At 37.7% G+C, this 25,187-nt stretch overlaps 2 protein-coding genes across 2 annotated transcripts; both read left to right on the forward strand.

The window, feature by feature from the left end:
* The first annotated feature begins 7,038 nt into the window (after positions 1-7,038).
* LOC110721249 lies at positions 7,039-8,163 on the forward strand. Its single transcript, XM_021900397.1, has one exon. The coding sequence runs from the start codon at positions 7,039-7,041 to the stop codon at positions 8,161-8,163; it is 1,125 nt and encodes a 374-aa protein (XP_021756089.1).
* A 1,665-nt stretch (positions 8,164-9,828) lies between these two features.
* Positions 9,829-10,653, forward strand: LOC110721250 (uncharacterized mitochondrial protein AtMg00820-like). Its single transcript, XM_021900398.1, has 2 exons — positions 9,829-10,305; positions 10,414-10,653. The coding sequence occupies exons 1-2, from the start codon at positions 9,829-9,831 to the stop codon at positions 10,651-10,653; spliced, it is 717 nt and encodes a 238-aa protein (XP_021756090.1).
* The last annotated feature ends 14,534 nt before the right edge of the window (positions 10,654-25,187 follow it).

Consider the following 25,187-nt stretch of genomic DNA (forward strand, 5'->3'; position numbering starts at 1 on the left):
TTCTCCATTGACCAATTATGGTAGGTTCATATATATATATATATATTCATGATTTTTTTACTATAAATAATCATTATACATTAAAAAGTAATTATAATTATATTTCTCAAAAAAAGTAATTAATTATATATATATGAGTTTATATTAAGATATATATGGTTAGATAATTAAGTGATTATTTTACGAATTTTTTACTAAATTTGAAAGAAAATATTTTGCATATATTATATATCTATTTTTTCAAAAAAAATTTAAAAAAATATTAAGGACACACAATAATAAAATTATATTATACTGTGAAGTATATTATTTTAATTGATTAGAAAATATATTAGATAATGGATGTGGTACATTTTGAACGAATTCCTTCGCTCCAAAAAATATTATAATACAAAAAATAAATTTATATGATAAATTATGAGAGTTATAATCTAATTAATTTTTGATTAAAATTATAGTAATAATTCAATGTTTCAAAAAAAAAAATTATAGTAATAATTTATTTTGTACATATGAAATATTGGTATTTTATCGAAAATAAAATCTAAACTAAAATTATATCCTAAAATTCTATCCAAATTGATTAGAAATAGAATTCTAACCTAACTTTTTTATGAAGTTAATTAATGCAAAATTATAAAAGATACTCCGCATATTTTTTTTTTATTTTTTTTCTAATTTACCAAAATAAAATAAAACGATGAATGTTATCAAAAAAAAAATTCTATGTATCTCCTCAAAAAAAAAAAAAAATTCTATGTATAAAATATTAAATTATTACCAGGGATATTGGGTAGGAAATGCAGCACCGTAGATCTATGAAAAGCGCGCAACATGCTGAAATTAACATGGTGGTTTCTCAAAATTTCGTCAACAAATTTTCCACATCCTTTTTGTACCGCAGTAAGCAGGGGACTCTCGTCTTCATTGTTAAATAATTGATATATTGTTGGGTCGAGTGATAATATATACAACGCAAGCTGTTCATTTTTATAGGATAAAGCCTCTTGCAAAGGCGTATTTCCAATTCTATTCTTTGTTTTCCAAGGAGGATTAGGAACATATGAATCCCCTGCTGCTTTAATTTCTGTTTGATAACCATTTATAATCGCTTTTCCAACCTCACCATTTTCATTTTTGGCCGCTACATGCAATGGATTATTTCCATCGTCCTTCCCCAATCGGTAGATGAAATCCGTAAATACTTTGGTCCTCACAACAGGAAACTTCCCCCTTAAAAGAAAATCAAGTGGCCAAACTTCCTTCATTGTTTTAGCCCATTGGTGAAGAATAGTGTATCCGTTGATATCCACTACGTCTGCTAGTTCTGGATGCTTCTGTAGTAGCAATCTTAAAACATTTTCTGCAGACAGACAACAAAATGACAGATTATTTATACTTTATGGGTAAATACAAGTTAATCTATGAGATACATAAAATTTGTTTATCACATGACAATTTTGTAAATAAATCAACAATTTTTTCAATAAAAGTGGGTTCCATAGTGATGATGATTGGATAAAGTTGTTGATTTATTTACCAAAATATTATGTGATTTTGTTTATCCCAGATTCCCAGAGATTAATTGGGGCTTCATATTTTATACACATGCAAATGTATATAAGGCGGTGTTTTAATACTTTTTTTTTTTGAATATTTAAAGGCATTTCGAAGTTTAAAAATTGTATAATACGGAGTAAATAATACGAGCAAATATCTTAAGTTACATAAAGAGTAGTTATAAATTTCGAGTAAAGCATAAATACAGTCCCTGAAGTTTCGTATAAAAGCCGTTTTAGTCCCTCTTTAACTTTTTTCATGAATTTAGTCCCTCAACCACCCACTTTAGTGTTTGTCAGCCAAAAGTTTAGGGACTTTGCTGACTAAGCAAAAGTTGAGGGAGCTTGACTCATCAAAAAAAGTTTAGGAACATTGGATAAAAGCATTTATTTCCAAACTGTTCAAAATCATCTCATTAAAATAATAAAGCTTGTAGAAGAAGATTACAAATTTTATCCTGGGATTTACTCCTGTCAAAAAAAAAAAAGAAAAAAAAAAAGTTAAATTACAAATTCTGACATCAAGTCCTTAAACTTTTTGATGACTCAACATCCCTCAACTTTTTTTGATGAGTCAAGGTCCCTCAACTTTTGCTTAGTCAGCAAAGTCCCTAAACTTTTGGATGACAAACACTAAAGTAGGTGGTTGAGGGACTAAATTGGTGAAAAAAGTTAAAGAGGGACTAAAACGGCTTTTATACGAAACTTCAGGGACTGTATTTATGCTTTACTCTATAAATTTCTAAAATTATAAGTATTTTTACGATTTTTTTTGTACTTCAAGACATAGTCTGTTAGACTGTTAAAGTATTATACCGCTTGTTAGACTGTTAGAGTATCTTGATTTTATTATATGAATGAAAATATATCTTCTCGCACATTTACGTTTAATAACATTATTTAATTATTTAACTTATGTAAACATTGAATTAATATTAATCACTACTAAATGCCCGAGCCATGCTCGGATTTTTCAAAACATATAATTGGATTATTTTTATGCATAATATGATAAATACATTTTGTAGGTTGATTTACTTAGTTCTTTTTTTAGTTTGGTCAAATTGAACATAGGATTATGCATCTTAAAATTGAAAATTTCTAGCTTATCTTTTTACTATGATAAAATTAACTTTTTGTCATTGATTGCTTTTAAATTTCAAGCTTTATAGCTAACTTGAAATTATTAAATTTTTAATGAAAAAAAATTAAAAAAACAATATTTTTGGCGGGAAAATTTTTTATGTGGTATTTACACGTGTAATATAAGAATATATCTGGGGATTACTATAATACTAGTTTAGTCCCCGTGCATTGCCCGGATTAAGTAACTATTATTTGTTTAAATAATTGTCCAATTTTTTATTCAAAAAAGTGTAATCATAATTTCATTAATTAATTTTAAAAGAAGTATTGTATTTATTTAGTTTGGAGTAGTCCTCAAAACAAAAAAAAAAAAAAAAAAAAAAAAGGAATATATGAGATAAAAAAAAGAGAAAAAAAGGATGATGTCAAAAATAGTTTAAGCGGGAAAATTGTTAATAAAAAAGTGACATGTGTCCCTTTATGATGTCAGCAAGTTTTGTTTTAATAATAGTTAATAGATGTAGATATAGATATAGATAGATAGATTAGGCACAAATTAAAACTGAATTACTATAATTTTTATCACAAAAGATATTAATATTTTTTACAAGCAAAAGATATTAAATTAATATATATGAATAAATAAATGAAAGAAGATAGTTGAGAGACCAAAGAAAAGTGGACAAACCTGAAGAATTAGGTGCAATATGAAGTGGAGTTGAACCATGTTCACCACTAAGACTATAAGAGAAGGATGACACCAATATCTTCCCAGCAACCTTATTGCACCCTTTTTGGACTGCACGGAAAAGTGGGCTACATCCGTGTGTATCCACCATGTTACACTGCAACTCCATATCAATTGACATTATCTCCATTGCACTTTCCTCGTTTGAATTAAACAAGGCTACAATCAACGGTATATTAACTGATAACCAGGGTTTATTATAACTAGATGGATCTGGTTGTGATTTGTAGACGTCAAGGATTAGCTTCACCATTTCAGCACTATCATTGCACGAGTCAATGTAAGCCGCGCAATGAAGAGGATTCCTATCCTCAATGTCCCCTTGAAAGAGGAGTGTCTGTTTTTGTTGGATAGTAATTGGTAATATTTCCAACGCTACTCTCAGGAACTCTACTTTGCTACACAACGCTGCAATATGGAATATATGTTGTTGGGCATTATTTTTAGCGATGAAGTAATCTGGTGGTTGTGAGGCAATAGCTCTTCTCAGGAACTCTACATCTCCATTGATTGCTGCTGCTTCTAGCCTTTTGTCCATAGATTAATTGTTTACTCTTTAAAAAAAAAATTTAATTTGAAATAGTTAAGTATTGCTAACTTCTTCTAATCGTGCCTTACAACATATTAATCTTTAAAGGTAAACATCCATTTTTAGCTTTAATATTTCTATATAGATATTAGAAATTTAGAATTTTTGAAATCCCATTTTGTGAAGAAACGCACCAATACTTTTATTAAACAATTAAGAAAAGAACCAACACTACATAACATCGACTTTTTACTTTTTACAGTGGTTTTTTTTTTTATTATTTTTACTTTTTTAATTTTTTAATATTTAGGGGAGGGGATTGTGTGTATGGGTGTATGCAGTGGCGGATCCAGGATTTTCGAGATGATGAGTCACCATCAATTATCAAAAATGAGGTTTCGGTTGCAATATTGGTAACGGTCATGAATTGCAATAACGAAAATGATGCGGTTATCACGAAACGGGTTGCGGATGTCGTGTCTAAATTTTAATTAGTAGTTTGATATTTTTATATATTTTAAAACCATATTCTATGGTATATTATTATTACTCTCTCCGCTTTTTTTTGTGCCCCATTGATCATTTTGGCACTATTCATTAAACACATTTGACTAATGTTTATGAATTACGCACGTATTAAGAAAAAATAAAGTTTTATGGGTAATTATTGAAATCGATTCAATTAGTAGATTATTAATATTAAAAATATATTTATTTGATCAAAATTTTACCTCAACATGTGTGTCATGTTATTATGGGATACTTAAAAACAAACATAAGGAGTATTAGGCAAAACCACCCAAGCAGCTTACAACTTTACAAGTACGAGTACTAATTTCTAAAGCCAAAAGGAGAAAAAAAAAAAAAAAAAAGTGTATCAAAATGTAAACGTCAGAATTTTAAAAGCTATTGCCTAGTAAGAAATAACTTTAAATTCCTACTCTACTCCATATTGGGTACTTTTTCCTATGCTTTCAAAATACATTAAAAAAGTTTTGCATTTTAAATTAAATAAATAGAGGAGTGGAGGTTATGGACCTATAAGTCTTAGACACCTGTCCTACACCTATTCTAAAACTCAAATATTGCATAATCTATTCATCTTCTACCGTTCTACCCCATACTTCAAAGATCTCAGCCATGGAGCCACTGTAAAAGAAAAGAAAATAAAGGGGGAAAGGCTAAAATTCCATTTCATTTTTTAGTGTTGCTGGTGCACGTGCATCACCATGCACACATGTAGCTCCGCCCCTGGTGTGTGTTACTAGCCAATTATTAATCAAATTTTTATGTGATAATTGAAGTTTGGGTGTGGAATGTAATATGCTGTACGAATTATATCACAATACTTTGTTCTCTCTTACAAAAAAAGAAGTAAATAGAATAATAATAATAATAATAATCTTGTTCTCGAGCAATTGGATATGAATTCCTTTCCTTCTTTTTTTCTTCACTCGGGAAATTATACAAGGACGCTGTTGCGTTGCTGAATCGGGTTAAGAAGTTCTCAACAACTCAGGACATTAGAGCTCATGCTGCAACTCATATTTTTACTAGGATACCCTTGTTGATGTTTGCTATCGGTCAGGGATTTCAGCTAGAAAGGAGGTGGACATTGAGTTATTTGGAGGGAACGACGGGACTCTCAGACCTGCAGATGCGTTAGTTTATTCATGAGACGTGGTCGCGATGTATGTGTTGACGTAACAGGGTCTTCTCCATTGACACAGTCTTGGCTTTCTGACTTTGTTCCGAGACGGGTTGTGACTGATGCGGCCAATCGGAAGCGGGTCAAGTACGAATCCAGTTGTCGAACAATTGGATATGGTTTCCTTCCTTTCTCTTTCTCTTTCTCTTCTCTTGGAGAGTTAGAAAAAGAGGTTGTTGAATTGCTGAAGCGGATTCAGAAGTTCTCGAAGACTCAGGATATTGGGACACGAGCTGCAACTCATATCTTTACTAGGATCGGCTTTTCTATAGCTAGAGGAAGGGGCCCAGATTGTATCTCGGCTTCCCACTAATTTTTTATAGATTGTATAACTTTATCTGTTTTTGAGATATAATAATAATAATAATAATAATAATAATAATAATAATAATAATAATAATAATAATAATAATAATAATAACTACAACAACAACAACAATAATTATGAAATCTACTCTACTCGGCTCGGCTCTGCTCTGCTGCAATCTACTCTACTTTGCTCTGCTGAGATTTGCTCTGCTCTGCTAACTCATGCTTTGCCCATAAGCTCAAAAGAATAAGGTCTAAGTAGGGAGTAGAATTGAGCATGGGCGGGGCCAGCCCGCGGGCGGCACGAGCCCGCTAGCTAGCAGCCCCACATGGCACGAGGAACTAGGGGTGGTTCGTGGGCCGTACCGTGAACAAGATTTTTTTTGCATAAACCCAGCACGAGCCCGCAGGCGCCCACCAACACTACCCATTATAATAAAAATAATAGACTATAAATAATAAAAATAATGTGCAGAACTATAAATAATAAAAATAAAAATATAATAATTATTACAGTTAGCTAATTAATAATAAAATTAATGGGGCTAGCCCGACACGATCCGGCCCGCCACACATGTGGGTAGTGTTGTGCCGTTGGTTAGGGTGTGCCATATGGTGGCCCGGCCCGACCCGCCATCACCCAGTCCCGGCACGACACGACATAACCCACCTTATGACATGGCGAGACACGACATACGGTGGCTTGGCACGGCACGATGCCTAGCTCTACTAGTAAGTGAAATATGTTAATTCAAACATATAGTCGTTTTCAGTTAGTCATTTGTTTTTGTGTATGCAAATTGTGATTCAAGAATAATGATATAATCACAGTTAAACTTTTATTTCCTTTATATAATATCAAAACTGTTAGATAATATGTTTATATTATCTCGTAAATATTCTGTAAAATATATCTTGTGTATTTTAGGTTATTCTCATGATTAGGTTGTAAACCCTATATATATTGATTTAATGAGAATGCCTCCGCTAAGGAGAATTACACAATCTTACATGGTATCAGATTCCAATTAGGGTTTTCTCTCTTCTCAACCCTAACAACGATCCTACACCTTCCCTTAGCCGTCCCTAACTCACCACCATGCCCGGTGATGACGAAACCCCCCCTCCTCCTCCTCCTCCCAAAAACACTCCTTTTCACCCGATATATGCCATTAACAACATCAAATCTGTTATGAACGTGACTCTTGATCACGAGGACTCCCAATATGCTACATGGGTTGAACTTTTCCAAATTCAAGCTTGTGCTTGCAACGTGCTTGATCATATTGACACGAAGGTTACACGTCCGACATATATTGATGATGATACGTGGAAGCGATTAGATGCGATTGTCAAGCAATGGATATATAGCACTATATCCAAAGATCTTGTTAATACTATCATGAAAGCGGGTGCTACGGCTCAAGAATTATGGACCCGACTCGAAGAGTTGTTTCATGACAATAAGCATACTAGGGCAGTGTATTTGGAGGAGCAGTTTTCGAATACCAAACTCGAGCACTATACTAATATGTCTGATTATTGTAAGCAAATCAAGATTCTCGCGGATCAACTTGCTAATGTTGATTGTCCCGTTTCAGATCGAAAGATGGTTATGCAATTAATTGCCGGACTCACCGAAGGTGAATATGATACTGTGGCTGCCATAGTATCTCAATCCGAACCAACTCCAAGCTTCAACAAGGCTCGATCTATGTTCCTTCTCGAAGAAACCCGCAAGAACACGCAACGGGAACAAGGCCAAGCCTTTGTGGCCCAGAACTCGCAGGCCCAAACCGGCACCACCACCGGCGCAACCCAGCCGCCTCCAGCAGACCAGCAGCGTGGCACCAGCAAGGGTCGCGGCCGCGGCCGTGGCAGCAGCAAGCAGAGTAAAGGCCGTGGTCGGGGGCGGGCTAACAACAACAATAATCAGCAGCAAGCTCAACAGGCCCCTCAATGGGGCAGGCCCAACAGGCCCAACCGCCACCTCAATGGCATCAGGCCCCTCAATGGGGAGCCCAACCATCCTGGCAACAGCAACCCGGGCAGTGGGCCTCACCACCCTGCCCATTTCCAACGGCCCAGCAACAGTCAAGTAGAGGGTCCAGTCCTTCGATTTTGGGCCGCCCTCCCCAACAGGCCTACTATGCAAGCCCAAGCCAGTCTTCTTACGGTCCACTTATGTCACCTAAGGATTTGGGGCAAGCATATAGTTCCATGAGTCTTCAACCGACGGACAATGGATGGTACATGGACACGGGAGCCACTTCACACATGACTCGTGACTCGGGTAACATTTCTAAACTGTTTAATTTGAGCACTCCTCAATTTATTTTAGTTGGTGATGGCAAACGTATTCCAATTAACGGCTATGACATGTTTACTACCCCCCACCTAATCCACCCTTTTCTCTCAAAAATATCCTCTTTATTCCTAACATAATTAAGAACTTAATTTCTGTTAGAAAATTTACTTGTGACAATTCCGTTTCTGTTGAGTTTGACCCTTTCGGTTTTTCTGTGAAGGACCTTCTTTCGGGGACAACTCTAGCGAGGTGCAATAGTGTGGGGGACCTCTATCCTTTCTCAAACTCTTCCGCTGCATATGGCACTAGTCAACTATCTCTAGCTGCTATTTCTCCTTCAACTTGGCATCTTAGACTTGGACACCCCGGCGAACCAATTTTTAATTTTCTTAGGAAGAACAATTTTATTAAATGTAATAAGAGAAATAGTTCTCAATTTTTCTATTCATGTCCTTGGGAAAACATGTACGACTTCCTTTTCAGTCATCTACTTCTATTACTTTTTCCCCTTTTGACATTATTCATATGGATTTATGGACTTCTCCTATTGCTAGCAAATTGGGTCATAAATACTATTTAGTATTGCTTGATGATTTCTCTCACTTTATTTGGGTTTTTCCTATTAAATACAAGTCACAAGTCTTTGATATTATCCTTAATTTCCGAGCATATGTTCAAACACAATTCGAAAAAGCCATAAAATCATTCCAAAGTGATAATGGTCGTGAATTTGATAATTCCCCCTTTCGCAATTTTTGTGCAAATAATGGCATGGTCTTTCGTCTCTCTTGTCCAAACACTTCTTCTCAAAATGACAAGGCCGAAAGAATTATTCGCACCATTAATAACATGTCTCGGACCATCCTCTTTCATGCTTCTCTCCCCCCTCCTTTTTGGGTATATGCCATACACATGGTTGCTTATGTTCTAAACATCTTACCATCAACAACCATTCAAAATAGGACTCCAACTGAAATTCTCTACCGTAGGACGCCCACTTATGATCACCTACGAATTTTTGGTTGCCTATGCTACCCAAACTTAAGTGCTACGGCCCCTCACAAACTTGCTCCTAGGTCCGTACCATGTGTCTTCTTGGGGTTCCCATCTAACCATAGAGGGTATTTATGCTACGATTTGTCCACTAATAAAATCTTGATTTCCCGTCATGTAACCTTTGTAGAGGATATTTTTCCCTTTGCTAACCTCAAACATTTTAGAAATCAAGACTATGATTTTTTGGATGCTAATGATAATGCTTCTGCCATGCTCCCCATTTTCATGCATTCTTTGTCACAAATCAGCCCACAAATCCCACAAACACATGGCCCACCTATTTCCCCAACAATTCCCACCATTCCACGCCAATCCCCAACCCAGCAGAGTAGTCCGCAGGTTGGTTGCGGCCCAGTCCCTCATACCGCAGCTGGGCCGCGGACTCCTATGCCATCTCCCCCCAATTCTCCCACCAGCCCACACGCCTCTCCTCTTAGCCCAACAATTCAGTTCGGCTCTCTTCCCTCCCCGACCCCGGTCCAACAAACTTCCCAAACTCGGCCCACTCCTCACCCTTCACACTCTATGGCCACTCGTGCCAAGTGTGGAATATTCAAGCCAAATCCAAAATATCAAGCTCATGTGTCAATACCCGATATTTCACCTTTGCCTAAAAATTCGAAAATTGCCATGCTTGATCATAATTGGAATGCGGCCATGAATGAGGAATTTAATGCTCTTACTAAACAACACACTTGGGATCTTGTTCCAAGACCAGAAGGGGTGAATATTATTCGGTGTATGTGGTTATTTAAACACAAATACAGGGAAACTGGTGAATTGGAGAGACATAAAGCAAGACTTGTTGTGAATGGCAAGTCTCAACAGGTTGGTGTGGATTGTGACGAGACTTTTAGTCCTGTGGTGAAATCGGCGACTATTCGTACTGTTTTAAGTATTGCTTTGGGTAGGGACTGGCCTATTCATCAATTGGATGTTAAAAATGCGTTTCTTCATGGTGACTTAAAAGAGACCGTTTATATGCATCAACCACCGGGTTTTGTAAATCCCGACGCTCCCACACATGTTTGCCGGCTTAACAGATCTCTCTATGGTCTTAAATAAGCCCCTCGGGCCTGGTATCAAAGATTTTCTAACTATCTTTTGCAGATTGGCTTTGTTTGCAGAAAAAGTGATAATTCCCTCTTTATTTTGCGACATGGTGCTAATGTTGCATATCTCTTGCTCTATGTTGATGACATTGTTCTTACAGCTTCCTCCGAACAACTCAAGTGTGATATTATTGCTCTTCTCAAGTCCGAATTCTCCATGACTGATCTGGGGAAGTTGAGTTTTTTTGGGGGTTTCTGTAACCAGAACAAAGGACTCTATGATCCTTTGTCAGAGTAAGTATGCAGAGGAAATTATTCACAGGGAAAAAATGGACAACTGCAAGCCGATTATCACTCCAGTCGACACTAAGTCGAAACTTAGTGCTCATGATGGTGAGCCAATGAAGGATCCCTCTCTTTACAGGAGTCTTGCAGGTGCTCTTCAGTACCTTACTTTTACCAGACCTGATATTGCTTATGCTGTCCAGCAGATCTGTCTGTTTATGCATGCTCCCAGGGAACCTCATTTTAACGCTCTTAAGCGTATTATCAGATATATTAAAGGCACTTATGATCATGGCCTACATTTGTACCGTTCTGCACCTACGAGACTTACTTCATACACTGATGCCGATTGGGCAGGCTGCCCGGACACTCGACGGTCCACTTCAGGTTATTGTGTTTATTTAGGTGATAATCTAGTCTCTTGGTCCGCAAAACGGCAAGATACATTGTCCAAATCAAGTGCCGAAGCAGAATATAGAGGTGTCGCTAATGTTGTTTCTGAATTATGTTGGCTCTAGAATCTACTTCTTGAGTTACATTGCCCTATTCGACGGGCATCCTTGGTCTATTGTGATAATATCTCCGCCGTTTACTTGTCTTCTAATCCGGTACAACATCAACGTACCAAACACATTGAGATGAACATTCATTTTGTACGCGATAAAGTCGCTCTTGGTGAGATTAAGGTCTTACATGTTCCGTCTTCATCTCAGTATGCGGATATTTTCACAAAGGGGTTACCTCGCCAACTATTTCTGGATTTCAGAGACAGTCTCAGCATTCGACCTCCTCCCGCTTCGACTGCGGGGGTGTGTTAGATAATATGTTTATATTATCTCGTAAATATTCTGTAAAATATATCTTGTGTATTTTAGGTTATTCTCATGATTAGGTTGTAAACCCTATATATATTGATTTAATGAGAATGCCTCCGCTAAGGAGAATTACACAATCTTACAAAAACCAAACCAAAATCGAATAATTTGAGAAAAGAAAAGTTATTATCAGGATTATATTTATTTTTATCTTCTACTCCATTTTCTGTTAGTTATGTCAATAACTGAATAATAGTTAGAGGATCTACCATTTATGGAGCCCTATCACTCGTACATTTATATAAATAACGATTGTTATAAACTTACATTTTTAATCTTAGGGTTACACTATTAATTTCAGCTAATAATAGGTAGCTCCACTAATTACCTCATTTTTAAAGTATTAGACATTCACGCACCTCTTTTCATCTAATCTCATTTTTCCATTTGTTTTAGTTATTATGATTGATATGTTATAAGATTTATACTTGTGTTATTAACCACTTTGAATAATAGCCACTTGTGTGTTGAGTCAATATTATGCCATGTATGTATGTATTAGTAATCATAATGGACGATCATCTTAATTTCGTACACTATGTCTTTCTTTGTTTCACCAGTTTTACCTGGTATGTGAGCTTTTGGAATTTTTAAATTCCCATCGTTAAGAAAGGAACCAAAACCTTTAATAATGTTAAGAAAAGAACCAAGAAGTTAAATTGTTGTTTGTGGACAAGGTATTTGTTAGAGGAGGATCCCTCTCTATCACGCTTACTGAAGAGGAGGATGTTGTTATTGGGGGTAACTTGGAATTGTCCGAAGAGGGCATGGCAAATTTGAGAGTTTCTATGTCGTTGATTGGGAAACTACTGACTAGCTAATCATACAATGTCGAGGCTATGAAAAGAGTGTTGAAGAATCTATGGTGTCTATCTAACAATGTAGCCATTCGTGTGATTGATACAAATATCTATATTTTCCAATTCTTTAATGAGGATGATAAGATGAAGGTACTAGATCGAGGGAAGACCGTGGGCTTTTTACAATCAACTATTGCTATTGGAAGAAGTACAAGCGGATGAACAACCCTATGATGTTGTGTTCCAAAGTTCACCGTTTTGGATTCGATTGTTGGATGTTCCGTTTGGTATGCGTCATGTGACCTTTGCTATTGAGATTGGGGAAAATCTAGGAGGTTTTATCGAATTGGATTACAACGACCCATTAGAGTGGGAAGAGACAATGTGTGCGAAGGTTTAATTGGCCAATATTAAAAAGCCACTAAGGAGGGGTGTTAAAATTGCAACTTGCAAAACTTCGACAAAGTGGATTGGCTTGAAGTACTAGAGGCTTGGGGATTGTTGTTACTTCTGTGGCAGACTTGGCCATATCAATAAGGAATGTATGGAGAAACATGATGATGAATCATCGACGGTCTTCCAATATGGGTTGTTTCTGGTTGCCTCCCATACAAAGAAGTTGTATTGATGTGAGTGAGCGAGAGAAAGAAAATAAATGGGTAGAGAATTTTAGCAAAAAAAGAGTACTTGCAAAGTGGTGTATAATTACCCCCAAGCAATCGGATTGGGACCTTAAGGAGTAGCAAGAAAACTTATGTTTTCATCTCCAAAATCAGCAGCAAGTAGCCCTCCCAAAGTGCGTGAAACTAGACTTATTGTGGTGGGTGATAAAGGGAGCAACAACAATGTCTTGAGGTTGTTACCGTTGGAGCAGGACTGGAACAATAAAAGTCTGGCTGATGAGAGGGAATGCTTTGTTGAGGATGATGTGGTGATGGGTAAATGTGGTGGAGGATGGGAATGAGGGTGTTGTGAGAGGACAAAGGGGGTGATGTTATTACTGAAATGAACAGTGTAAGGGGTCGGGGAGGGGGAGGTCAAATGCGAGTGATGTGAGGAAGGGGATATACAGGGCTAGGGCTGGAAAAAAAAGAAGATGTAATCTGGGGGTTGAGAATGAGATGGAAGATGTATGTTGTGGATGGTGAGAAAAAATTGAAGGTAGCTTAGTTGCTTATGGTGTTGGTGTGATTGTCACAAAGAAAGTAGAGGGACTTGGGTGCACCGGGCCCTCGAAGAACAATGAAAATAATAAGTTGGAACTACCACGGGCTTGGCAACCCGTGGAAAGTTCGTGCCCTCTAAGATCTTTGTTGGAGGGAAATGTTGAATATTGTTTTTCTTATGAAGACAATGCTTGATGAGAAGGTGTTGCAAAAAATTAAAAAATAGATGTGGTTTAAAGGAAGGGGTGTGTATTAGTAGCATTGGCAAATATATATGGTGGTATGGGATTTTGGTAGAGGGAGTTGAGGGTGAATGTTATGTCATACTCCATTCATCACTTTGTGGAAAATGTGATGAGTGAGAATAATGTGGCGAAATGGTGTGCTATGGGCATCTACGGTTGGCCAGAGCAAGCAAACAAACATAAAACTTGGTCACTTGTGAGGTACCTATTGTCATATATTTGGTGATTTTAATAATGAGGTAACGAGTATGACGGAAAATGAGGGTGGAGCTCAACGGAGAGAGAGTCTCGTGGATGCTTTTTGATGTGATATTGACAATTGTGCTTTGCGTGATTTGGGGTTCAAGGGGAGTAAATTTACATGGGAGAGAGGAAACTCCATGAATACCTATGTATGGGAGATATTGGACAGATTTCTTGTTACGGCAAGTTGGTGTGATCTTTTTCAAAACTTTGAAGCTCGAAACTTCCCTATCTTACACTCGGACCACGCTCCTATATTGGTCTCACTTAAAAAGAGGGGCAATGGTAATAGTAGCAGCAAGGCGTTTAAGTTTGAACAACTTTGGCTTTCGAAGGAAGAGTGGAATGATTTGGCTATTGATGGATGGACGAGTAGTGTGGGATTGAATATTGCTGAAAAGATTGCAAACTGTGGTGAGAATTTGGCTTGATGAACAGCTTTTACTTTTAGTTTTATTAAAACAAAGATAAAAATTGCTAAACAGAAACTAGTGGAATTGCGTGAGGGTACTATGGATGGAGCTCGGCTTGAGCATTGTTTGAGTCTTACTAAGGAGCTTAATTCTCATTACATGCTTGAATAAAGTTATTGGCATACAAGGGCTAATTAAGCTAGGGTTAATGAGCTTCGTACATTCACCATAAGCTAGCCAAAGAAAATCTCGAAATAGAATCGTTGGACTAATGAATGATGATGGGGTTTGGTGCAGTAACAAAGTGGATATTAAACGACTAATTGAAGCTTACTTTGCAAACTTGTTTGCCACGAGTTCTCCCATGGGCTTCCAGGATGCTCTTGCAAGCATAGATGAGGTTGGGACGAGTGAGATGGATACTTATTTATACCGTGAACCATCGGAGGAGGAGATCAAATAGGCCTTGTTCCAGATGCACCCAAATAAAGCACCGGGACCGGATGGTATGCATGCTTTATTTTTTTAAAAGTTTTGGCATAATGGGGTCTTGAAATTATTAGTTTTTTGAAAAAATGGTGAAGGGGTGAAGTTTATTTGTCAAAGGTAAATAACACTTGTGTGGTGTTAATCCCTAAATGTGATGACCCAAAAGAGTATTACAGAGTATCGACCAATTAGTTGCTGCAATGTTATATATATAAGATCGTGTTGAAAACTTTGGCAAATAAATTGAAGGTGTTTTTGGGAAATATTATTTCACAAAATCAGAGTGTTTTGTTCCTCATAGTCTTATTAGTGATAATGCTCTTGTGGCTTACAAAATCATTCATGCTATGAAGAGAGGTGGAGAAGGCAAAGAGGGTACGACGACTTTGAAACTTGATATGAGTAAGGCCTATGACCGAGTGGAGTGAGTGTTTCTGGTCAGGGTAATGGAAGAGATGGGATTTTTGGTAAATTGGATTCGTCGTGTTATGTGTTGTCTAGAGAGTGTGAAATTTGCTTTTAAAATTAATGGACAAATTTTTGGTGAGGTGACTCTTGCGAGGGGGTTACAATAAGGCGATCCGATTTCTTCGTATTTGTTCCTTTTGTGTACCGATGCGTTCTCTACTGTATTGAGTTAAGATGCTATGGAAAATCTTATTCATGGGGCTAGAATTTGCAGAGGGGCGCCTAGAGGATCTCATTTGTTTTTGCTGACGACATTATCCTTTTTGATAGAGCTAATGTTAGAGAATGCTTAGTGATAGCTGATATTATTAGTAAATATGAAAGAGCATCGGGCTAGAGTGTCAATCTTAGTGAGACAAAAGTGATTTTTAGCAAAAAAGGTGAGTACTAGCAAACGACAGGAGATTATTGATAATTTGGGTGTTCGTGAGGTAGATCGACATGAGAAGTACCTTGGAATCCTTACTAATATTAGCAGATCGATAAAGGCTATCTTTGCGGCTCTTAAGGGGCGGATTTGAAAGAAGCTTCAAGGATGGAAAGAAAAAAATACTATCGAAGCCGCGGGTAAAGAGATTCTTATCAAATCGGTTGCTCAGGCCATTCCGACATACATGATGAGTATCTTTAAAATCCCGGATAGCATCATTGATGAAATCCATTCTATTCTTGCTCAATTTTTGTGGGGATTTTCTGGTGAGGGAAAAAAATTGCTTTGGCAATGATGGGAAATTATTTGCCTTCCGAAGAGTTAGTGTGGTATGGGTTGTAAAGATATGCGGTGTTTTAATCAAGCTTTAATGGCAAAACAATGGTGGAGGCTTCATCACTACCCGGGACCCGGGTACACTTCTTCATTCGACTTTAAAGGCTAAATATTTTAAGAATGGGGATGTACTACAAGCCGAGTGTGGGTATGACCTGAGCTATACCTAGCGTAGCATGTGGGGTGCAAGGGCTTTACTCCTTGAGGGTATGAAATGAAGGGTGGGGAATGGAAGCAACATAATGGTATGGAGTGATGCTTGGCTCTTAGGTGATACGCCTGCTTTGGTTTCAACCCCAAATGTGTCAAGTGATCCAAACTTTCATGATATTGACCTCATTGACCCATATTACAATAAATGGGACATGGAGATTATTAACAATAGTTTTAATGCTGCTGATGATTGTGCTTTAATACTGTCAATTCCTTTACTTCCAAGTAGGCCAAAAGATTCTATGTTTTGGTGGCCTGAGAAAAATGGGATGTACAAGGTGAAGTCAGGGTATTGGTTGAGGAAAAAGAACTCGACATTGCTGCAATCTCATGGGGATAGTGATATGTGGAAGCCCATATGGAAGCTTAGTGGCCCTCCAAAGCTCCTCCATTTTCTATGGAGAACGTGTAAGGGTTTCTTTGGGGTACGGTGAAAGAGAGGCTCATGTATAGACATCTTGTTCCTGACAGCACATGTTCAATATGTAGCAATGGTAGTGAACGAAACGATTATATATTCATGCTACGACTTTTAAGTGTACCATTGCTAAAAAAATGTGGGCTGCTAGTGACAAGTTAAAGTCGTATCACCAAATCAAAAGTAATTCCTAAAACCACTAACTAAAATAGATAGGGAAGTAGGGTCGAATCCACAGGGAAACAATGTTCTTTTATTCCTAATAAATTATTATAATCTAAATTATCAAGAAACGAGTAAGAATTGTGAGAATTATACTATGACAATAATTAAACTAAGGGAATACGCAATAATAAAAAGATTTAGGGTCATAGGTTCACCAATAATTAATACTCCGAGATAAAACATAACAATCAATTATCAATGCATAAATTACCCACAATATAGAGGGCTTTCAATACGTATTATAGTCGCAGAATTAATCTATCGGTATTTAAATGCATCTCTCGAATCTTGACATTTTTTTTTTTCTAAGGAAACTCGAATCTTGACTTAATTATTTATAAATTAATTCTACCTATTGAAACTAGGCCTTAATATTAATTTTCATCTCTTGAATCTCGAATCAATATTGCGTAACTCAACAATTAAACCTGCGCAAATCTAATTGCATAACATTATAACAATCAATAGGAAATCAATTAAAATCATTAACAATCAACAATAATTAATCGTCCCTTCATATTATTCATGGATCCCCACAATCCTAGAATTAAACTACTCGCACATAATCAAATCTAAACTAATCAAAACAATTAAAGTAAACATAATTAAAATCAATAAGCAATTAAATTAAGCATGATAAAAAACAATAATAATAAAAAGCTATAAAGCCGGTCTCGCAGCCAGGCCACGAGAGAGCGACACTTAGCATTCATGTTTTTTCGCCAAGTGTCGCGCCACATAGGCGACAAAGGCCCGTTTCCATAAAGTTTAACAACTTTAGCGGAGCTTGATTTTATTGAATAAAATACCGCCCGATTTGCCTCAAATAAAAAATTATTGTTAGTTAATAAATCGAGGGTGTTACACGAAAATCTATTGGATTGAGACTCGGGGTTATAGATCTGGATTTAAATTTGGTCTCGAGCATGAATTTATAGTCCATTATTAATCGGGACAGATTCAGATCCTATCAGGTTCAAAAAGAAGCCGGCTCGTTGCCATGCATAATAGTAGTACAATACATAACATATACATTACATTTACAATACATAGAGGTATTTGTCATGTACTGTAGACTATCCCAAAATAAAAAGTGTAAAAAAAACTAATATAATATTGAGGAATTATGATTTATGAGTAATTGATAAACAATACCCAATAGTGAACAAATAATAATTGGATTTTTTTTGGGCAAGATTTAGTAATTGGATGTTAATGCTTCCTAACTTATTCAACGTATGTATATACTTCATGATTAGTTTAGAATACTTGCTCCACTTTTCTTTTCCGGCCATTTTTAAATACTTGCTCCATTTCTTTATTTGGAAAGCTTTTGCAATATTTAATTAAATTTTCTCTCCTAGTGGACCATCATTAATCATATTTTATTAATTTCATGTTTTCTCTCCTCCAATTCTCTCTACTACTTTTTGCTTTTTACAATTTTTTATTCTTCTACCTATCCCACTAAATCCATATTTTATTACTTTATCTAATTTTTCCTAAAACCCCGCGCATGGAGAAATGGAACAAGTACTTAAAAACAGAGGGAGTAGCTTATAATTTAAATTACAGAATTTGAATAAGAAAAAATCACTTTTTTTGTGTGTGTGTTGGACTCATTTTTCTTTTTGTACAATTTTCAATGCACGTGTATTGGAGTCAATATCTTCAACTACACATGACAATATAATTTTTATTTTTTCAAACTAGACATTCGATCAGACAGAATTATCAAGTATAGACACATACAACTAGTATAGCACCCGTGTGATGCACAACTTATACATCAAAATATGAGTATTATCTCAAAATTCTTAACAGTAATGTGATGTAAACGTTCTATACCATGTTTTACCCTCATTTTATAGTTATTTCCGTATGGTTTTTGAGCTCTACGGAGCTACTTCTTGCTAATATTCTCTTCTCTAGTGTGGCTTGGTCTATTTATTTGATTTTGTAGGCACATGAAGATTTTCGGATGATTTGGACTTGTTTTGGATAGCCATGAGAACTTATTAAGATGGAGAGAATTTTACCCGTGTCCGCCCTGGAGGGCAACATTGCCCTGGCAGCCAGGGCGAAGAAGGAAATTAAGGAAGGAGAAGAGCAAAGTAGTACATAGATGTATCTTACCCCCGTCGCCCTGGCAGGGCAAGGTTGCCCGGGCAGACCGGGCAAGTGAAGTTATCAACATTATAAGCTCTGAAAGTCATATTCTCTACTTGATGCTTCTCGCGCCCGACCGGGCGGAGTGTCGAAGACCCCGTTTTCCTATTTTTTCGGGATTTCTTAACTAAGGGATATAAATACCCTTTGTAAACCCCGACTAAACATACTTAGTTATTATTTTCTAGCTTTAAAAACCTTCATTAGAACCCTAATATTCTCTCTAGATCTAGATTGATTTGCACTTTCAAGTTTTGATCTTTGTTCATCAACAATTGGCACTTTTCTTCATTCAAGCAATTGTTATTCATCTTTATTTCTTCTTTTACTTTTAATTACTTATTAATCATGTTTTCTTTATTGATTATTGTTTTTTCTTTCATTAATATGTGTGAGTAATTTCTTTATTCCATGATCTAGCGGAACCCGAATATGATTAATGCATGATTTAGTTCTTTAAATTCTCTAATAATAATTGTAATTGATATGCTTAATTGATTATGCTTATGCCAATACTAGATTAGGGATAATTGGTATTGTTATTAATCCTTTGTTTTAATCGCAACGGGAGTTGGGTTTTGACGGATTTGAATAGATCAATTAAGGGTTTGAAGCTCATCACGGGAGTAGTTGAATGGATGATTAGGAAGTTAGAGTAATGTGCTTAAGGTCTTTAATTTACATGAATTCACGGAAGTAGGCTTGATTGTGATTAGAGAAGCCATTGATAACTCGGGAGAGACCATTGGTATTATTCATGTATTACTTTTCCTCTTTAATCAATTAAATTATGTGTTAGGGGTAGAACGACTATTGCATTAATTGTATTCGTGGTGAAGCTTGATCTTGGATGTTTTTAGCATTGATTTGTCATATTGTTTTGATTTAATCGTTTTAATTAGTTCTTTAGTTTTTGATTCTCATTCATTTGATTTGGTTACTTGCTTAGTAATTGCTTGAGTCTAGTTAATTAGTTGAACCATAGTCTCTTGGGATCTGACCCTTGCTTGCCTGTCTACATAGTAGTGGTCTAGTTATAGGTTTATTTTTGTTAGGTACGCGACACGCCTATCATAATGACATTATCAATACAAGTAAAAGTTTGTAGAATAGTATGGAGTTTATGTTACTCCTTTACAGCTTTTCCCATCACCTATTTATTTTTTTATATTTGTCTCATTTAGATAAGATGAATATGATGAGACAAATGCTCTACAAATTTGCCTAATTTATATGCCTAGATCATTCATTCATTGATTAATATAATGACAAGATCAATATTGTAAAATTGGATAAATGAATCTTTAATGACAAGATCAATATTGTAAAATTGGATAAATGAATCTTTAAATCATATTTGATGCATAAACATGATTCATTCATTGTAGAATACTTGCTATACTTTCCATTAGGCCAGCACCACCCTAGTACTCATTAAGATATATTACCATAGTCATTAACTTTTAATTAAGCTTGCATATAATTTTAATTTCAAGTTTGCAAGATAATTGATTGTTTATTAAAATTAATTATTTAATTATTTTCATAACTACATCAACAACCTCTGATGGATCTCTACTGTGATATGAGATATTATTGTGAAAATATATATATGATGAATTATTGTAATAGAGTTTAGGAAGTTAAGATAATTAGGAAGATTAAGGTTAGATATTCCTATTATCTATATATATTGTAATGTGACCAAATATTATGAATGAAAAAATACAGTAGAAAAATACATAGAATTATTTTCCCCAATATTTAACATGGTATCGGAGTTAGGTTACATCTCAATAATCTCATAGTTGAGTGAAAGAGTATTTGAACTGGTAAAACATTTTAGTATAGATCCATTGCCTTATGAATCTAAACAACAAGTTTAATCAACTTTGTTAGTTTCTTCTCTCTTGTTTTCTATTTGAAGTCTCTCTGTCTAAAAATCAAGGCGTTGTCTCTCCCATTGATCTCTTTGCCTTTCAAATTCAACCAATTGATTAGACGTTTGCTGTTGAGATTGCTCTAAACAAAGTGAAAGCTGTGAAACAAATGAAGGTTTGTAAACACTGGAAGTTGAATTTTCTCATCCTAATTTCTAAAGTCGATTACTGCTTGCTCCCTCAGTTTTAGTGTCATCGTTTCTTGAAGTAAATGCATGTCCCTAAAATAAGAAATTCATCATATTCATTATCATGTAGAGCTCAACTATTAATTTTTAACATAAAACATTATATTGTAAGATGTATGACTAATGGTTTCTCGATTTCTACCTCTTCAAGCAGTCGGATTTGATCTTCGTCATCTTGGCTTTCTGTGGGCATTGCATGATTTCATCTCGCAAATGAAATTGAATTATGAGGTGGTTCCCTACTTGTATACTCGACTGTTTGATTGCCATCATTTCCCGAAGTAGCAGAATTTCTCTGGCACAAAAAATCCAATACATATTGTTTCGGGTGAAAACAATGGGACCTTGCCGAAGGTCCGCTGAGATGGAGAAGGCTGGATTCGGTCCAAGTTATGTTGGGCCGAAGGTTTCCTGCACAGTAAACACACGTAAACTAGCCTCGGGGGTGTTGCCGAGGAAGGCCCCTCCGATGCTAAAGTCAGTACAATGTGTAAAAAGAGGACACTATGCAAGAGAGTTTGTTGCTTGAGGCTTTTATGGAATATATCAGAATATATGAATGAATTAGAATATATCAATGAGCATCCCCCTTTGAATGAATAATATTGATGGCTTTTATACCTCATCATACATGGAGAGGTTGGGCCTTAGCCCAATTGGCTTGCTTTGTGGGCTGACCTTTGACTTTAGCACAGGTGGAGAGTTGAACCTTGACCTTGGGCTTTTAATTGGATCATTTAGTGCTTAGGCCCAATTGGACTAAATTGGACCCAAACAACTTGCCCCCCAGACCCGATTTGGAAGGATGACGGGTCGGGTTTGATTTAATTCAGAAAAGGAGGGAAGTAAATGATTTAATTAATCCAAAAATTTGAATTTAAACCGTAATTAATGAGATAACAACGGTTAAGGCAGATGATTGTGGAAGTTGGACGGATAATGGGCAGTTTAATCACAAGATCATGTGTTTAACGGTTACTTAGTGGAGTATTTAAGAGAAATTAAAACGCAGACTCCTCGTATCCCATTCCTGGAGATATAAACAGAGGCGCGTCATCTCTCCTCACTTATTCACCAACACAAACCCAGAATTCTCGAGAGAGAAACCAAGAACCCGCATCAAAACTTCGCAAATTCCCCGAGCATTAAGCTTAGAAACTGAGACTTGCCACTACGAACTCGTAAATCGGCAACTTTCGCTTCAGATTAAGGTAAATTCCTTTGATTTCAGTTTATTTTTCTTCGAATTCGAACTCCTTCCCCTTTTCTTTCGACTTTTTCTTCGAAATAATCAATGGCAAGAGGAGTTAGAGGTAGAGCCCGTGCTCCAAGAAGAGCAAGGCCGATTCCCGATCCTAGGAACAGGATTGGGACCTGGAATGGACAAAGGCCAGAGTCTGACCCTGCTGAAGGGATTAGGGCGACTCCCCTTTCCTCGGCTCCTCCTCAGAGAACGGAGGAGCCGAGCGCTTCTGGACGGGATGATGAAGTTCCCGCTTTCCTTTGGGATATCCTCCCCGGGTTTTCAGAATGGGAGAATGCCGAAGTTGCTTCGGCCATGATAAAGAACCGCCCCTACCCATGGTGGGTGGAGAATGCCGATCAATATCGATTTGCCGAGCAAATTGAGTTGCATTACAGCATTTTTGAAGCTGATGGGTATTGGTGCCGAATGCCCTCGGCATCCGATAGAATCCATCGTCCACCCCCGGGGTATGTGGGGGTGTACACAAGACAGCTTCAGTACGGGCTGAGGTTCCCTTTGGACGTATTCGTCCGAGACTTGCTGATCCATTACAACATCTCTCTATGTCAGTTAACTCCCACCAGCATCCGAAGGGTGATGACATACTTATGGGTCTGCAAGTTCTTCAAGTATGTGCCGAACCTGCACTGCTTCAAAAAGCTCCATCGGCTAGTGCCAAATATTCAAAGTGGGCACGGAAGCCATGGTTCTGGGTGGTACCGGATTGAGTCCCGGCCCCAATACCTAACCATGTGGCCAAACGACTCTTCAGACAAGGACTGGAGAGGTCAATGGATTTGGGTTAGGGCACCCACAGATCCGGGCCACCCTTGCGTCTTCAGCGCTCCCCGGTACCTCGCTGAGCCTGATCCCGAAATGGGAAGTCTAGGTCCCCCCGCAGATAACGGGGAGGATCCGAACCTTGATCAGCAACGTATCTTCGGCAAGCTGCCGAACCGGGGGGGCAGTGGCCGAATGCAGCATATCCCGGAGACTTGGCTCCCCGATACGCATTACGTTTTCCAAGAGAACATGCTAGCAGCTGTTGGCCTCAGCCGAAAGTTTAAGGATGGTAAGCTTCTTCGGCTGGGGCCGAGGCTTTTTAACCATCTCTTTTTCTTCTCTTGCTTCGCTTTTTTATGCTGTGCCAACCTATCTGAACTAACCTTTCCCCTTTCCTTTTTCAGAGCGGGACGAGACCAACGTTGGCATTAACTACGCTCGTCTTGGTGTCAACCGAGAAAGAGTTGTAACTGAACGGGCCCCGTCTATCACTGAGCCGAGGCATAGGGAAGTTCATCTAGACTCTTCCCACTTCCAAATTGAGGCTGTTGCTCTGTATCAGAGGCAGAAGCCTTGGTGGAAGAAGAGAGACCCCTGGTTTCAGCTGCTGGACGAAGAAGCTGAAGCTGGCCGTACAGCCGAAGAGGTTGCACGGGTTCTCGAAGCTTGCGAAGGAGGAGAAGGGTCCTCCAGAGCTGCTGAAGCAGAAGCTGCAGCTAGAGCAGCTGAAGAAGACGAGGCTTTGCTGAAGACCTCGGTGAGTTTTCAGACTTAACTTTGTCTTTCTTTTTTTTTTTTCTTTTCTTTTTTTTTTTTTTTTTTTTTTTTACTCACATTCTTCCTCCCCCCTGTCTGTTACAGTCTGAAGAGAGTAACAGACATAGAGAAGGGAAAGCTCCTGTTCGTCCCGAAGACCAAATACAAGGAGAGTCTTCAGACTCAGATATGGACGAGCAGCCCCTTCTGAAAAGGCGCCGAAGGATGGCCATCATCGGCCCTCATGACTTTCAGCGGAGGCCGATGACCATCGGCGTTGCAATAAGGGAACCCGAGGAAGGCAATGGATCGCCGAGGGTTCCCCGGCCACCACCCCAATCACCTCAAAAGACCCCTCCGCCACCTCCTGAGATGGAGGTGGATCAGAGAACTCCCGAATCTAAGGGAGCGGTCCAAGAAGAAATTAAGGCGAGTGCTGCTGAGCACGAAAACAAGGATGCCGTGATGTCCAGTGCTGAGGGCTTCACGGCAGACATCGCAAGAGAGGTTGAGGCTTTCGTCCTCACCCCTGAAGAAGAGGAGGTCATAGTAATTGACTCCTCTGAGGAAGGATGATGCTGAGCCATCCAAAGCTAATCAAGCTCCATCGTCATCCTTCCCTTCCTTCCAGACTCTGCAATCTGGAGAAATGGGTTTCTCGGCCCCCCGAATTCCAATCCCAGATCACATCTGGGACCTCATATGGGGTCAGAACCGAGAAGGAGCTGCAGCCTTACTTCGGCGATTTTGCTGGCATGTCCGAAGTAGATAGGGCAAGGATCTGGTCACTGAAGGCCACTGCTGGGATGGGCGAATCCAGCAGATCAGTTCCTGACCCAGCCAGGTCTAACCAACTGCTGATGATGCAGGTAATTTTTCCTTGTCTTCATTTTCCTCTGAAATTCAGCTCTATTTTTATTATTATAAATATATATATATATTTTTTTTTTTATTTATTTTTTGTCTTCTTGTTTTCAGTTCGTGCACAATCAGACTCTCACTGTAGAGCTGATAGATACCCTACAAGATAGGGTAGACGCTGCTGTGCACGCCAAGAAGGTAGCTGAGGAGGAATTAAAGCTTGCTAAGCTGAAGCAAGCAGCAGCTGAAGAGAAGCAGCAGAAGGGTGAGGAGTATGAGAAAA

Source organism: Chenopodium quinoa, unplaced genomic scaffold (assembly GCF_001683475.1).
Source record: "Chenopodium quinoa cultivar QQ74 unplaced genomic scaffold, ASM168347v1, whole genome shotgun sequence".
In the NCBI taxonomy this organism is placed as follows: Eukaryota; Viridiplantae; Streptophyta; class Magnoliopsida; order Caryophyllales; family Amaranthaceae; genus Chenopodium; species Chenopodium quinoa.